General features: G+C 34.5%; 1 protein-coding gene across 1 annotated transcript in view; it reads right to left on the bottom strand.

The window, feature by feature from the left end:
- Nucleotides 1–16,770, bottom strand: part of gem (transcription factor CP2 like gemini) — a 131,588-nt gene that overhangs the window by 41,076 nt on the left and 73,742 nt on the right. The window contains exons 5-8 of the mRNA XM_089089840.1: nucleotides 16,084–16,208; nucleotides 13,753–13,900; nucleotides 11,341–11,482; nucleotides 7,128–7,340 (exon numbers count right to left, since the gene is read on the bottom strand). Of these exons, the coding sequence (XP_088945966.1) occupies nucleotides 7,128–7,340; nucleotides 11,341–11,482; nucleotides 13,753–13,900; nucleotides 16,084–16,208 (628 nt within the window). The remainder of the gene's footprint in view (nucleotides 1–7,127; nucleotides 7,341–11,340; nucleotides 11,483–13,752; nucleotides 13,901–16,083; nucleotides 16,209–16,770) is intronic.

The following is a 16,770-nucleotide window of genomic DNA, read 5'->3' as shown; positions in this document are numbered from 1 at the left end:
AATAATACAGACAAGACGACGGTATTGCCTATGCCAAAATTCATGCCATTCATGCCAACTCTACGCTAAAATTCAGAAGAAATGTGCATAGGAAACATAAAGTTCAACATTTTCGATTTGAGCGGTCAAAGCAAAGCAAGCATAGTGTGGTGGAATTACTTCCCTGGTTGCTGATACCATTATTTACTTGATCGATGCTGCAGATCGAGCCCAATTTGAAAAGTCAAAAAAAGACTTGGATTCATAACGCACTGATACGACTTTGTGAACAGTTCCAATATTGCTACTTGGGAACAAAATTGATATCTTGGATGCAACATCACAGCATGCATTATGATCGGTATTTCAAATCCATCATTTGACAACAAGCAAGGGACCTAAGAACAAAAATGATCTTCGAGGCCAACCAATGGAGCTCTTCATGTTTCTGTTTTGAAGGAAACGGGCTATGGCTAGGCCTTCAGATAGCTCTCGCAATTCATCGACTAGTAAAAATAGCTATGATGCATGAAGATTCGAGGAGATACGAGATATTCGGTTTATTTTAATGCTAAACACTTTATTTATTGAAACGTCATTTATACAAGGTTTTTTTCTGCTAATTTTTCTAATTTAAGGACATTCGATACCAAAAATATCACTTTGTGAGTCTCAGCGTCGACTGACACTATCAAAGAAAAAGGGCCCATTAGCAAATTTTCTCACCACCAAAGGGAGCAACCGTGGCAATTTCGGTAAAAACTGATAAGGAATCTAAGATTTGTCAACGGTTTGAAAAGCTAACACAGATTTAGTTCAGAACAAAAGTATTTATCCCGTACAATTAATCAATTACTATTAATCTGACTAATTAATTTATAATATCTCACTAATTGTTGAGCAAAACGCTGTCTAATCAATGTGCGCATAGCAAAAATAATGTGCATACTGTGTCCACAAAGATTTCAATTACGGAACTTAGCACAACAGGGAACTTCCAAAGCGGTCAAATATATATATATATATAATCGGATTAACGACACTTAACGGAGCAGAAAATTCTTTTCCGTTCGATCAAAAATTTCGAAATCAACAACTAGATATTTCAAAATACCGTATTTTCTGTAACATTTAGGATCCCTTTTCGATACTAGACCTCTAGGGGAAGAGGGGTTCAGCTATATTGAAACAGTAGTCTAATATACAGGATTTTAAAACTAACAAAGAAAATAGAAGACATGTGTCATTTGGTTGAATCAAGCTAAAGGAACAAAAGGTGTATTTATTAGATGGAAAAACAAACAATATGGCTTAGAATCAATCGGATTTGAATGGAGAATCAAACGAACTAAAAAAGTAATCTTGAATTTTACTATTTCTTGAGAAGAAGGGCTTGCTCATTTTACGCAAGTCTATTAGTAGAAAAAAAAGAAGAAATCTTTAAAGCCGCAGAAATTACTCTAATGCACAGTTTAAAGCAGCAAATTGATGATTATTTTAATTTATGTTGCCAAAAAATTCAAAATAGACAATAAATTTATCAAAATGCTAAATTGTCTATACTATGCAGGATGTTTTTCAACACAAGGTCTCTTTGGGGGCTTCATCTGTCTTGCCCCTCCCCTTGGTGCATCCTCAGGCAGGTTAACCATCCTTTCCCAAATGGATTATCGTTTGTACCATGGAGAAAAAGAGAGATTATCGTTTTATATTTCTATGTTAGAAGATATACTTTCTTACTGGTTCATTTTTGTGACGGTATTTCCGCAAGCCAATCACAACGTTCCTTACTTCGGGAAGGAAAAAAAATAGCTCCACTTTTTTGAAACTGGCCTAACTAATACTAAGGGACAAATCTAAGCCAAGAAAATGCAATTTCTGGGGAGACTACTAGCTTTGTACTTGCATAACCTGATTGGTTCAATTGTGAAAAATATTAAGCCAGTAAACAGACAGAAAAGTTTTGGGTTACAACATTCTATACAAGTAAGATTGTAGTAAGATTGTGTTGATTGTACTACATATGCAAATAGTGATGTAATATTATGACTGGCTATTTATTCTGCTTATTGATCACCTCTATAAACAATATGGGCAAAAATATTTGAGGATTTTTGTTTGATTCATCAGATGGGAGAAAACAAGGTAGCTGCGGTTTTCTGTTATGTGGAGATTCTTAAGAAAGCAACACAATCGTGTTAAACTCGCGTTTATTTTAGGCTCGGGTTGACGAACCCAATAAAATCCATATCTGTCTCTTAACATGTTAAAAGATTTATCATGGGTCTCAGCCCCTTTCTGAATGGGACAAACTTGACTTCATGCCACGTCGGAAATATTAACTCCGGTAATGCAGAAACTACTAAATTGAGCCCCTTTTTGCTTTGAAAAATCTTTCAAATTTCTATCCCAACTAACAAAATCTTTAGAATTTCTGTATCCTCATTAGCCATATTTTCGAGTTAGCCCAGGGAAGCAAAGAGAAGCTGAGACGGGGAAAGTGGTATCCATAAAGAGTAGCTGTTGAAAGACCTAAGACTGGCTGCAGACAGGGAAGAAGAAGCGAAGAATAAGCCTGCTAGATTCAAAGACAATAATCTGATGCATTCAAAATAAACTTTTAATGCCAATGGTAAGAAAGCGGATCGTTGTTTGTTGATAATTGAATATTCCATAAAAAAAAGTTCGACGAATTGTCCCGACTTTAAGAAAAATGGCCGCCATCATTAGGTAAAATCCCAAACTTGTTTGATTTTGCTCTTCTCTGCCCTTCTCTTACTTTAGATTCCTTTTAATGGTCCATGACAACGATGAACAGTGCCAACTGATAGCACCAGCGCATATACAGTCTGATAGTTACTTTTTGATCAGCACTATATAAACTCTTGATGTAACAGAATTAAGTAGATGGAAAATTAACAGTCATCAGTTTTCATAGCATAATTTTTGTACTCAATGTATTCATGCTCTCAAATCTTTATGATGCTCAAATCCTTATTCCTATCAAAAATCATAAATAACCTTTGATAGTAACTATTACCAGCTGAGCTCGTATATTTAAGTCGCAAATTCAGTATGTATGCCTAGAAGTTTCTTTGAATACATTTTTTCATGCATTGTCAACTGTGATAATAAGGTTGTCGGTGCATAAGGTGTCGGTGTCGGTGTAAATTCAGTATATATGCCTAGAATCTTCTTCGAAGACATTTTTTCATGCATTGTCAACTGTGATAATAAGGTTGTCGGTGTATAAGGTGTCGGTGTCGGTGTAAATTCAGTATGTATGGCTAGAATTTTCTTCGAATACATTTTTTCATGCATTGTCAACTGTGATAATAAGGTTGTCGGTGTTGGATACAATGGTATGCTCCTAGGCTGAAGTGACGATATCCCTTCTCAAAACAAACATGGTCAAAATCACAAAGAAACAAAATATAAGTATGATAAGCCAAGACCTTAGAAAGTTTTAGACAGAAAATAATGCTATATTAAGGGATCTCCATGCGCCTTTCCTTTGTATACAGAGTATACCTTATGTGTGAATGTATTTTTAAACGGAAGTTTCGTGTTTGAGCTGAAGAACATTAAGACCATGCTCAGCAGTTCTACCGAGTGGAAACCCGAATTACCCTGGGCTTTTCAAATATAATTTACCCAACCAATTGGAATTATATTGGATTTTTGGTGCTAAGTAACTGGATCGTATATATTTTAAACGTATATAGAAAGTCGTAAATTTATAGCACTCTATCTTTCTTATATTAAAAGAGTTCAGTGATCCCTCTGTATTACCCACAGTTTTATCAGTGACTGAAAACCCTTTGTGTCAGAAAGACGTTATCGAATCCCAAGATCCCCTAATGAGAAAAACTAAGCATTGGGATGGTAAAAGTTAAAGTTTGGTTATATAATGTTAGTTTAGGTTAGGTTATATTAGGTTAAATTTGGTTATAAATATCAGAAATGGGTTAAAAACCTAACCAAACCTAATCTAACCTGCCACAATCAAACCTTGCATAAACTGAAAAAGTTAACTGGTAACACTGATTAAATCCAAGGAGAAAAGAAAAGGTATTTTGACATTCACCGGCAAATGTTGACATTCACCAATTTTGGATATTCATAGTAACATATCTATAAACTTATCTAACAATTTGAAATGCCGCTTAAGGGCTTTGACCGTAGAATTCTGAAAATCCCAAGAGTGAAAATAAAGTTAGTAAATTTTATCATTTAACAAATAAATATTTAGGTTTTGTTTCAGTTCTGTATTGCATTTTTATGATTTTTTTTGTCGTTTGAACTGCCGTTTTGAATTCAGGTTTAAATTTTCAGGAATCTATTTCTGGGATTCCTGCCCAAATTATAGATTTTCGTGCCTTCTTAATATATATGAGGCAATCTGCCAGCTTTAGCTTGCACAAAACAGACTGAAAACTTTATTTCGAGTATGAACTAAGACTGCAGAGAAAGAGGAAAATTGTCCTATTTTCGCATGTTACGAATGTATTTTGAACGTATGAGCAGTAGAAGCAGAAGTAGCACCTTTCTTTATTTGGCCGCAATATTTTAAATAAAATATGGATCATCCTGTCCCATAAATCCAGGAAAATGGAAATAATTTGGTTTCCTTGATATTATTGAGAATAGCCTGGCGCTATCTATCATATAGGGACACATCTTATGAAACAATTGAACAGTGGCAAACCTTAATCCAAAAACGATTTGTATCCGGGATTTTGAACAAGAAAAAATCCCATGGGGGGGGGGGGCGAGAGAGAGAGTGTAGTAAATATATCCATATGAGGAACCACTATTCAGTTCTCGTTCCCCTTTTAGTTTGAAAACTAATTTTAAAATTGATATTTTCTTCAGTTGAACAGGAATACTCTCATATCAAGTAGATACATTCATTTATGCTAAGTGCTGAACCATTTACTGAACCAGTCATGTGCGTAAAGCACCACGTGTGTGCATAATAACGTAGAATTTTGCTTTTATTTGTTTATTTTAGGGGGGGGGGGGGCTTGAAGTTTTGATACAACTGCCGGATTGAGTACTAGTGACTTATAAGGCTGGAAGCATAAAATTGCAGCGAAAGCGGAAAAGCATTTTTTTTTCTAAGCATAAAGAGTTTATTCAAAATGGATAGCTTATATCGGGGTCTGAATTGGTACAGTTTTCCTTAGTTTATTGTTGACATATCGGGCGCGTTTTTCCAGCTACACATACCTATTTATATGCATGCGGGACAGCAAACAATGCTTTGTCTATCAGAGAAGCATTGCTGTGTGTTGTAAAACGTGAGCTTTTTTTATGGAAATGTACTGGTGGTGACCCTATAGTAAAAAAATATATATTTTTAGTTGTATTTTGCGAGTTTTCTTCTTTGTGTGTTATTTAAGTTTTTAAGTTATTTTTATTTATTATTTTTGTCTTAGTTTCTCATGCAGAGATGAATGCTGTATTAAATAATATTTCCAGTGATGTTAACAGGTGCACTACCATGTAAGGAGTGTGCCAAAATAATTATTCAGGTGAGTAACTCCTTATTAACTGAAATTAATCTAAAACTATTCGGTTACTCGGTTAACTTTACCCGTTACCCGTAAAACATTACCCGTTTCGGGTAACGCAGTATGAAAAAACGTGGTTCTATCCTACCTTATAGGGCTATAATGAGAGACAGTTTGCCATCAATAAAATGATAGCAAATGATAAAACTGATATTGCACAATTATTGCTCGTTTAAACAGAGTAGATATATAGAACATAGAAAAGAAGCAAGGTAAATATTGCTAAATTGTTTTCTAATCTTTTTTGAACTGAATGTTGACTCTCATGAGCATAAATCCCCAATATTCTCAAAATGTAAACTCAATTGCATGGCTACCATTAAAATTTTTTATTTTCCAATGACAGTGATTGCAAGTCTTCGTCGATTTGAAGTACCATTCTCTCCACCATAACCTTCAAGCCAGACTTCCTACTTTCACAAGCTGAATCAACTTCTGAATGATTAGGAGAATTTTCAGAATCAGTGTCCATCACACATTTATTTGAAATAAGGCTGAAAGCAAAAACAAACATGCCACAATGGCCAGCTGCAACCACTAATGGTACAGTGGACATTCCTACGGCATTAATATACAACTTTTCATAAAGAAACAACTTTTCAATGCGATTTTTATGTTGTGGTACACTTTCAGTTTGATGACCGGAATCTGGAAACGAATTCCAAACTGTTAGGCTTATGTGTGATTGCTTATGCATATTGCTTATGCATTTGAAGTACTTAGGCGATGGGGAAGTGTCTTTTCCTCGGATCCTTAAATCTTCATCCCGGGAGACGATTATAGCAGTGACTGGATTTATAAAAGAGGGTTTAAAAGATGTAAATATTGGGTTTAAGGTTTTGTTTGTTGTTAGTAGTTATACCATTTATTTAAGTGTAAACTGGCTGTTGTGTTATATAATCATTGTAATGTTTGTGTATGGCCTAGCGGCTGAATAAATTATCTATCTATCTATTTATCTATCTATCTATTGATTTTCAGCTATCTATCCTTCTGAAAGGAGTTTTATTCATAGTGTATAGATATTTATGGGTTATAACAATAGATACACTCATCTAGGAGCAGTATATCTATTTTTCTAAGATAAACGCTGTTGGTAAATCATCCTAAATATAGGGTGACTAATATTTAAATATCTAGTACGGCCAAACAAAAAGTAGGCCGTCCCTGAATTGGGTGGGAGGAGGTCGGAAGGAAGGATGTAAGGAAACTAACCTTTCTTATGAAGGTGAGAAGAAGGCTTTAATTAGATTGAGAGGGGGAGGAGCGTTCATAGTTATAGTGGTCTCACGCGACTTGGTGCTGCAATGAGTTGTTGTCGCCTTTCTGGCAGCAAATTTCGCTGCCTATATTAATTTAACGAAAGAAATCAATTTTATTTAATGCATTAATTTTACTTAAATGATTAAATTAATTATATTTAGTTAATTAATATATTAATTTAACGAAAGAAAGAAATTTAAAGAAAGCAATTCGATCAACCAGGAAAAACTAGGTCTAAAACAATATAATGATTGGACTCTTACCTTTCACTTATATAAGTGCTTTAAAAATTATCTTAATAAAACTCACTTTAATGAAAACTCCTACTTCTTTGGTAGAATCCCAAGTGAACGTAGCAGCGTTCAGATTCACCTGATCTTGAATAACATCTGTAATACCATATGAGAGGGGTATGTCAATTTCCAAGATTCTACTGCCAGGATTAGCTTGACGCCAGGCCATTATTTGCTCCTTTTCCATATATTGTAATCGCCGATCATGAAAACAAAGACGGACCACACTCTACAATAACAAAGGACACAGATAAATAAATGGACAGTCGCAGTCTAGCTCTTACCGAGATAACATCTTTATTTTTGTGACTTTTTTCGATAATAATTTTGTATGTTTATAAATGAAATTCTAGATTAAAAATTATGTTGGTGAATGGTCCTCTGAAGGATTTACAAGTTGAATCCCTGTGAATAGTAACAAATAATTCCTCACGAAAGTTGTCTTACTTTTCTATAATGGAATTTGAGGGAGCAAATCAATAGACTTTCCCACATGTTTAGAAGTTTATTTTATACAGGTACCCGTTAGCTCCAAAGCAGAGAAGAAAACATTTAGAATTGTTATTAAAGTAGTAAATTCACAGGCTACATGGTGGAAACAAATGTAGTTTCATGTGAGAATATATGCATATTCAAACACACAGATACTAAAACGCATATTCACAAATTCTTACGATTTTGTTCGGATCAGAAGTTTTAATCTTTATTTTAGAAAAATAAAAAATCAGAAATACAACCAATTTTTCTACAATTCTTCCAAACAAGGCTCTGACTTTACAGCCTAAATATACAAAGATAGCGAGTTTTATCGTCATTAGAATACTGTACTATAGTTTGTTGAGTGACTATTCCAAAAAAAAAGAAAGAAAAAAAACTCTGTTTCCAAAAATAATTTCAGCTATCTGCAAGTTTTTTTCTTTTGAGTTTCAATTGGTATATTTTCAGGTGGCTTAACCTTGGTATGAATTTGCCATAAGGGTAGACGCAAACCTTAGTCATTATATTTGTGCCAATGTTCATGTTCATGCTTTAAAACCATAACCACACTAAAATTTGCTTTCTCGGCCTACTATAAGAAAAAAAGAAGAAAACTAGAGCTAAAGTGTTGTCCTTGTCAAAAAACAATACGTTCAAGTGAATTTCTGATAGATCGGAGATACATCATAAGCAATTAAGTGACATTTAACAAATTTTATCAATCCCATTACAGTGTATGACTGCTATATGCAATTTACAAAAAGCTAGTCCCTAGAAAACTTTTGGAGTTTAGACCCACATCCCGTGGAGATATCCTTTGACACCACATCCTCCCTGATCAACCAGATGCCCCCTTCTCCCGACGTATGTGCCTGGCCCTAGGAGTGCTGACTAAGTTCCGAGGGGCTGCTGATTTAATTCTAGTCAATTTGGTAGTTCAGCTATACTAAACGGAAAATTTTAGCCAAAAGTTATATCAGGTTTCGGCCTAAGGATAATCATTGAAAAATCATGAAACAAGAAGCAATTTTATGTATTGTGCTTCTCCGGTATTCCACAAAAATAAACGTATCGTCCATATTCAAGTGCAGTGCTGAAAACAAGTGGACGAGTTTCGACACGTTTGAAGCTGAAGAATCGTTAAGCGTGAACCTGCCCCTTCGCCGAATTTATTTGGATGGTACCCACGAGATTTTTTTTTTTTTTTTTTTTTTGTACAATATTCACTGCTCCAACGACAATGATGATATGCCGTTAGTCCTGGGAATTTATTAATTTTTTTTTTCATTTTTGATGTACTTGTTGAACCCTTGTTTGAATATTTCAATCGAACACGAATCACTCTACTGGGAGGTTATTCCAGGTCAGGCGAATTATTGGACGAAGCTTATTTTTAGGTATTCTTGACGGGGAGTACCCTGCTCAAGGTGGTCCAGCCGTTTTTTTCCTTGACGAGCTGTTCTTAAAGGCTTTGCCCTTTCAATAATACACATTGATACCGCCTCTGATAGAGGGGAATGCATGCATTAGTAAAAGACCGACATAACTGTTACGTCGAAATCATGTTGCATCGATTGCAGGGGTATGGGATCAGGGTTTTCAAAAGCTGACGCGCGAGCTGCTCAATTTTGAGCAAAATAGAGAGGAGAAATTTGGCTTTCTGGATCACCAGCAAAAAGGAAGCATGCATATTCCATGACTGGTCTGATGTGCGATGTGAAAAGGGGCAAGACGGACTCATCAGGGAAAACATTTTTGCATCTTATGATAACTCCTAGCTTCCTGGAGCAGTAGAATCTCACTTAGCTGATGTAATTGAACTCGCTAAATAGATTTAAGGATAACGAGATAAATTGAGAAGGCAGGACAGTACACACCATGCTAGTTACCAAGGTTTACTTGGACAAAAAACTAAAGAAAGTGTCAGTGGAAAATGCAGAAGTCTTTGGACGACGAGAAGAGAGGGCTGAAACAAAACTAAAGATAAACAAAGACATGGCAATTAAATTAAGTGGCAGAGAGAGAAGGAAATCCAATTGGTCAGAAGATGATAGTGCTGGATACATTAACATTCCTAGGAAATAACAATTCGCAAAGATCCTATATAAAATGGAAAGATGAAAATTCAGCTGCTAAGCTCAGAATGATTTTTTCAGAATAGAAGATCTTCAGGGGAGGAGGTGGTCTGTGGATAAGACTAGGGATATTTGTATCAAATGTACCTACTATTTCAAATTATGAAACTGAAACATTATGCATCCACATTAATGAAAAATGTGTGCCAGCTAAAGATTTTCCCTGAAAATAATTTTAGAGCAATTAGGGTGGTCCATTCTGCAGTTTGGAGTACATTTATTGATGACGACTTTGCATGGACTTGGACATTTCTATTTGGTTGACGGTTCGGGTATACTGTTTGGTCCTAGGTAGTTGGATAGATGGGTAAGGTAAAAGCCTCGTTCAAGTGCAAATTTGTCTAATTTGGGGTTTTAGGACGACAGTTTTTTTTTTTTTTTTTTTTTTTGCCAAGTAATTACCTCTTAAACATAATATGGCTGGAGTCCACCAGCTGTTTACTACTTAATGGACTACCTATATACCCAGGACGTGTTTTGTACATGCCAAAATCATGCGAGGGTAAGGCAGTTTATGACAAACCTACTATAACTTCTTACATTTTCAAAAATGCAGCATGGTTCTGTCATTCACAACTAAACCATGGACAGTCCATACAAGTGGCAAAACAAAGAATTGGAACAGACTCTATACGGAATCTAGGGATACTTTGAAGATGAATTGATATTGGGATGTAAAAAAATTAGCAAAAGAACGAAACGTTCATGAAGACTAATAACTGCTTATTTTTGATCGTGTGGAAAGGCCCTATCTTCTATAATTGATACCATAGACGGTTTATTCGAACGGCGTTAACAGCTTAAAAGAATAAAGCGTTTTTGAAAAAATAAACCGCTGTTTATTTTCGATTGAGTGACAAGGTCCCATCTCCTAAAATTTTAAACCTTGGAAATGGCTAGTATTTTTCAGGTCAAGCAGTCATTTGTATAAGCTAGATGATTGTCACCATACAATATTTTTTTTTCTTTCTTTTTTTACAACTCCTATCACAAGAATCTCAAACTCCGCTCGGTTTACGTATAACGGCTTAGGTTACTGGGAAATATCCTCAGAATACACAAAAGTCGTATTTTAGAATAAGTTAATTATTTTAAAGTAGAAACTGCTTTTATATTTTGAAGATGAATTGATATTAACCTTGGACAATCCTCCGAGCAGTATACAGCGAACAGACAATTTGTACATGAAACATAAAGAGTTTTTTGAAGATGAGCTAATATAAAGATAACATAGAGATATAAAGAGGGATGCTAATATAGACAAAGAAAATATATATATACATATATATATATATATATATATATATATATATATATATATATATATATATATATATATATATATATATATATATATATATATATATATATATAATAAGAGGTATATAATAAATGTGTAAAAAGACACAATAAAGATCCATATAAGAAGGAAATATGTAATATAAAGACAGTTGATAAAAGAGAGATAATTAGACGTATAAAAAAAGGAGTGAGAAAACAAATAAGTCTAGTGGAAATCGACAAAGAAGTTACTCATTAAAACCGTAATGGTAAATCTGAAGTTGGGGATGTATGACGAATGATCAGACTCGTATATCACAAAGTTGGTAGAGATACCTTTAACAGTTTTCCTTTCTCCACTTCTTTCCCAAATCTATGAAGTTTGAGCTCATAGGATTGTCCTTGATTCAGATATGCAAGATTTTCTTCATTCATTTTGGTGGCAACTGATGTCGCAGCTCCAAGTGTATACTGATACCTAAAAAACAAAAATTTTTTTTTTTTTATTCTAAATCTAATGAAAAACAAAATGAATAAATATCAATAGAGTATATTATCAGCAGACGCATTTTCAGGAGGGGGGGGGGGGGTATTTGACTTAGTTCTGATTTTAAGAGGTAACTCGAATTCACAAAAGAAAGGGTACAAAACTACGTACACATTGCTTGACTGCTGCGTTTCTATTAGCTCCACATTATGGAACTTTAATCAACCATTTTCACTATAGAACCTTAACAGATTGCTTTTAGTAAAAAAAAACAAGGGTGAACAGTTTTATAAGGGCGATGATAAAAATAGTCCTGGTATTTAATGCCAGGGGGTAGGTACAAAGGTAATGTTGGCGGGGGGGGGGGGCCCTTGCAAAACTTGGGATCCAAATTGGCATTCTCCCCCCCGCCCCTGTAATTAATGCAACTTCAAACATTCTAGGGTAAGGCACGTTCTTCTTTGCCCCACCCCCAACGAATTCACCCTGATTATAGTCCCATGTCATTTTAAGGGTATTTTCTCCCCTTATTAATGAATAGGTTTGTATCCGGTTAAGGAAAGTAATTTGTTAAACAACAATCAGGTTGATTTTCGTTAGAGCAGTCAAATGGAGTGTACATTGATATTTTTTAGTTCTGTAACTAAATTAGCTTTACATAAAATATTCAGGGTTAGTGCCAGGTTGTTAAACCTGATGAAGGCTTTTGAAACATTTCAACATGTTCTACTTGTAAGGTGTATAGGATCCAAGGAAAAAAAAATTCTTAGTAGCTAGTGCCAGTTTTTGGAGAAGAATGATGTTCAATCTGAAGCGCAATCCGGTGTATGTGGCATCCCACAGGGATCTTTTATCGGTCTGATTCCGTTTTCTGTCGTTCGGCAATAGTATGCCTAATTGTAGACTCAATAGTTGTTCTAGTGTTAGTGATATAGCTAAAATTAAACAGTGTCACTATTAACATGTGAAAATAGCAATTAGCGGTACTTCAGACATCGATGAACCACAGTGTTGGTAAGCTACATTCGTATATTACAAGCGTATTTCTTCCTTTAGTTACCTGGGGTTTAATACTGGTGAAACCTTCTTACTCAAAGCACTATGCATAGTCTGTTTGTAAAAGTGGGTCTCTACCTAACTATCGCGAGAAAACTTAAGCATTTTTTCCTTTTTTCCTCCCTATACCTTTCTTATTTTTCGCTCATCCCCCCATGCACTCTGTGTTTTGGTAGTGTTTGGCTTAGGCAGTTTTCTTCCGTCGTTCAACTTGTTTTGTTCTACAAAACAACGCAGTTCCATTGTTAATTGACCAAAAACTCCAGTTTTTACTGCAAAATGCCTGATGTATGCAAAGATATGGACAGCTTCTGGATTATGGAACTTGTATATACTTTTGTTATGTTTAGATGGCATACACCTTACATGTTTATAGCATTAGCACCCCAGGGTTTGTTATATTTAGTAAATATGTTTAGATGTAAGCTTTATTGTGCCGGTGCTTTATTGTAAGCTTTATTGTGTCGAAACCTCATTGGACAAGTTTTTTACTCTTTGGGGTGGCTATTAAACATTGTCATTTCCTTTTATTTTTTAAATAAATCTATCTCTCAATAAAAAACTAATTAAATATTTCATTCCTATTATTTATAATTTCCATATCTGGGTTGCTCTATAATTTACATTCAAGTTCGATTTTTAAAATAAATCTATAAATTTTTAAAACCATCAAGCAATTTCTTACGGAACTGGAAAAAGTTCCCAAATCTTTAAAAAATGAGCATTGATGCAAAATTATTAAAACTTGAAAGATGAGCCTTAGTTTAAATTTACAATATTTGTTTTTATTAACGATTCATTTTGTTGCAAAATTCCATGTCAAAAATTTAATTTACGAGATTTAAATTTAAATTTCTGGGACTACTTGTCTCATGAGACTTCTTCAAAAACTCATCAAGATATGATTCGTTTTGTTGCAAGATTTCATGCCCAAAAAATTTGTTCATGAGACTGCGCTTTTCGTGAGACCTCACTGAGATTGGAAAACCCAGTGAGCCAAAACCAAATTTGCAAAAGTCCAGAAACCCTGGTGCCTAAACCAGACTATTCCTTTAACGAAACCTTAAATCAAGCAGGAGATCAAAATTATTTGTATCAGATATGATTGCCCAACAGGGACAAAAACCTGGGATTAATTCCAAAATGTGTTAAACCTCTTTAAAATCAATAAAACTTACAATAGCAATACAACAACTGACACTTACTTATAATCGTGCATAGTATCCCCACTGCAGCTTCCCAAACCATTTCGATCCCTCGATGGGTTGCCTTCAACACTTGATGAGGATGCTAAGCTTGACACGCTTCCTGTACCGACCCCTGATGTCAAGGCGTGTGACTCATTGGTAAAACCTGCTTAAAAAATTTCAAGTCAACATTTTACGAACATATGACAAACTACTAAAACTCCCACAGGAACAGGAGGATTGAGGGAAAATGCCCGTTCATGAATCTATCTGTATCATTGTGCATACAGGTAATTCCCCAGCCAGTCATTAATCTTCAGCTCTGAAAAGGATGGTCTGACACCAGATAGTGGTTGCCAGAAGCCTGAGACCAAAAACATCATTTCGCATTAGGTTACAATGAAATGGTAACGAACTTGTGTCCAGTTTTGGTAAGTTTACCTTATTTTGTCTCAAAGCTGGATAATGGAGCTAAAACTTTCAGGAAGTTTTTTTGGAGGGCGGGGGGGGGGGTTAAGAGGACTTTTCGTTATGGAGAATGAGGCAAAAAACGTTTTTCTCTGGCCATCACAAAAGAATACAAGCCCATTCTTTTTTTTTATCTGATTCAAACTCAAATCAACTTAGATCACGAAACGCAAAAAGCGCAGATTTGAGAAATAAAATATTTCTTTCGCTATTTCTTTTAACAATCAGGTCTGTCTGTCTGTCTGTCTCTCTCTCTCTCTGACAATGCTTTCGTTATCCAGCCCACCATGTCTTTATTCTACTTTTTAGCAAACCTATTTTTTTCTGTTCGTCTTCATACATTATGAGATACGAGTACATTCAGGAAAATTTACTTTCTCTTTTCTATCGAATTCATTTAAATTTTAAGCTATGGAAAAAAGTAACCTAGGTTTGAAATTCATATCAATTCATACTGCGAGAAAAACCAACAGTGGGTCTGAGTGTTAAATTCATGTTTCATTTTCTTCTTTTTCACAGTAATAGATTTTTTGTTGTTGCTTGACCTTTTCAAATATTAAAAAAAAAAAAATATGCACGAATCGTGTTAAAATAGAAGATGTTATAGGAAAATCCCAATATCTCAAGATTTTTGGGAGGTGGGTTGCCCCACCCCCTCTGTTATAAGTGCCTGTGAATGCCTTATGAACGAAATATCATGGCAGAGGCTGACGAAATAGTTTTGGCACAGGCTTATAGCTCACTGCTTTAAACACAGGATATACCCGTTTGTCAATACAGCATCATTTGAACTTTTTTTTTTACAGGAAAATCTTCAGTTTTATTTCCCGTCTGTAGGGAGACAATATAGTCGTCAAATTAATTTCAGTTTTTATGACTAGTTGGCGAAAAAATTATTAAAAGATGTGACAGCTGAAAACAATATTTCAGTTTTGTGATTAGTTGACGTAAAAAAAATAAGAGATTTGATAGTTGAAGACAATATACTAGGTTCTTTTTTTAAATACTTTTGATGTTGATGGACGTAAAGTCAAGTGAAAGAGCTCATACGTACCTATCCAAGAAGCAATACACTAACCAGCGTTAATTTCATTTTCGTTGTTATATACAAAATAAATTACATCAGAATTATGTATTCAGAAAAAAAGAGACCTACAAAAATAACGTGCAACCCGTACAAGTATCACAAATACTTGGAATAGATATAATATATTTTGATGAAGATGAGTGTCTGTGCTTAATACTTTAAAAAGCAAATTACAATTCAATTTGACTGTCGATTGCATAGAATAATTTGTCGATATAAATATGCAAGAAGGCTTACCGAAAAAAAAGAGAAAGTTCTTAAACAAAACAGTCTTTCCTTTCACCATGGCTCGGTCCCATGGAACTAGTAATAAGAACAAACTAAAGACAACTAACATGAAACTGCGATTGATTTTGATGATGCGGAAAATATTCGGGCAAATCTACTCCCCTTCTCCTTCCTATTTCAGAAAGTATTCTATTTAGCATAAATAGCCAGTATAACTAGTTATCAAGTTTATGATACCAAAAAACTAGAATTCAGACAATTTAGAACAGTCCGAAATGGAAGGTATATTCTCAAAAATATAATTTAGAAATTGATTCAGCAAGTAAAAGTAACACCATCAGGTAGACAAGCTTTTTTTTTTATTTCGCAAGAATTCTAAATTCCATCAAAAATTTGAATTTTTTTCAAATTGTTGCCGTGAAAACCTGCCACCTCACACATGCTGCCACTTCATGTATGTTGCACATTCTTGTCTCTCTTTTTTAGAACGAGTTTTCGCGATAGCTTAAGTTCTGCTGTTCGAATTCAAACAAAAATGAGTGAAAAAAAAGAAAGGTGAAACTGACCTGAATTTTGATGATGCCAAAAATGTTGAGTCTGAAGAAGATGAGAAAATGATGCAAACTCTGTTCCAATAGTTGTATTTGATCTTTTTCCTACACCCGTCGACGATAAATGAAGCATATTTTTTCTAAAAGAATAATACGTAAATATAAAAAAGGGATGATATAGTTTTTAGATTATATAGGAATTATATACATATAGTTTTATTTATTGAAATTCCGTAAATTAAAAATACTCAATCAAAATTAATTAAAGCAAACAGGCTTTGCTCAAATACCAGTTAAAATAGATGCAACGACAGGGAGATTAAATTATCGTTCTGAAACTATTTCACAGCGCATTGCCGTCGACACTTAACTATTATGGACTTTATGCTCAACTGAAGGTTGCTGTCTTAACAGAAGAAGGGCGCATGTCGAGCTGGAGGATGATTAAAGAACTGTCTCTTAGCATTTGATGTGGCAACAAGCCCATCTCACGCATTGTTGCATGTACTTTAAGTTTGCACCTAAATATTAACTACTTTTACATTCTGTAGCTTAACAAGGTACACTTCTCTGTAAAAACTTTCCTAAGTTATCGCAATAATAATATAATAATCGTATAAAATTATATATACATATATCAAGTAAATTACCGCAGTGTTTGAAAGTACTTCTTCTAATTTTACTTGATCAGTCACTAAACCT

This window comes from Artemia sp. Qi Xiang Cuo, chromosome 5, assembly GCF_049724085.1.
Source record: "Artemia sp. Qi Xiang Cuo chromosome 5, ASM4972408v1, whole genome shotgun sequence".
NCBI classification, from domain to species: domain Eukaryota; kingdom Metazoa; phylum Arthropoda; class Branchiopoda; order Anostraca; family Artemiidae; genus Artemia; species Artemia sp. Qi Xiang Cuo.
Note: the sequence above shows the minus strand (reverse complement) of the source record. Positions and strands in the feature narration are given on the sequence as shown.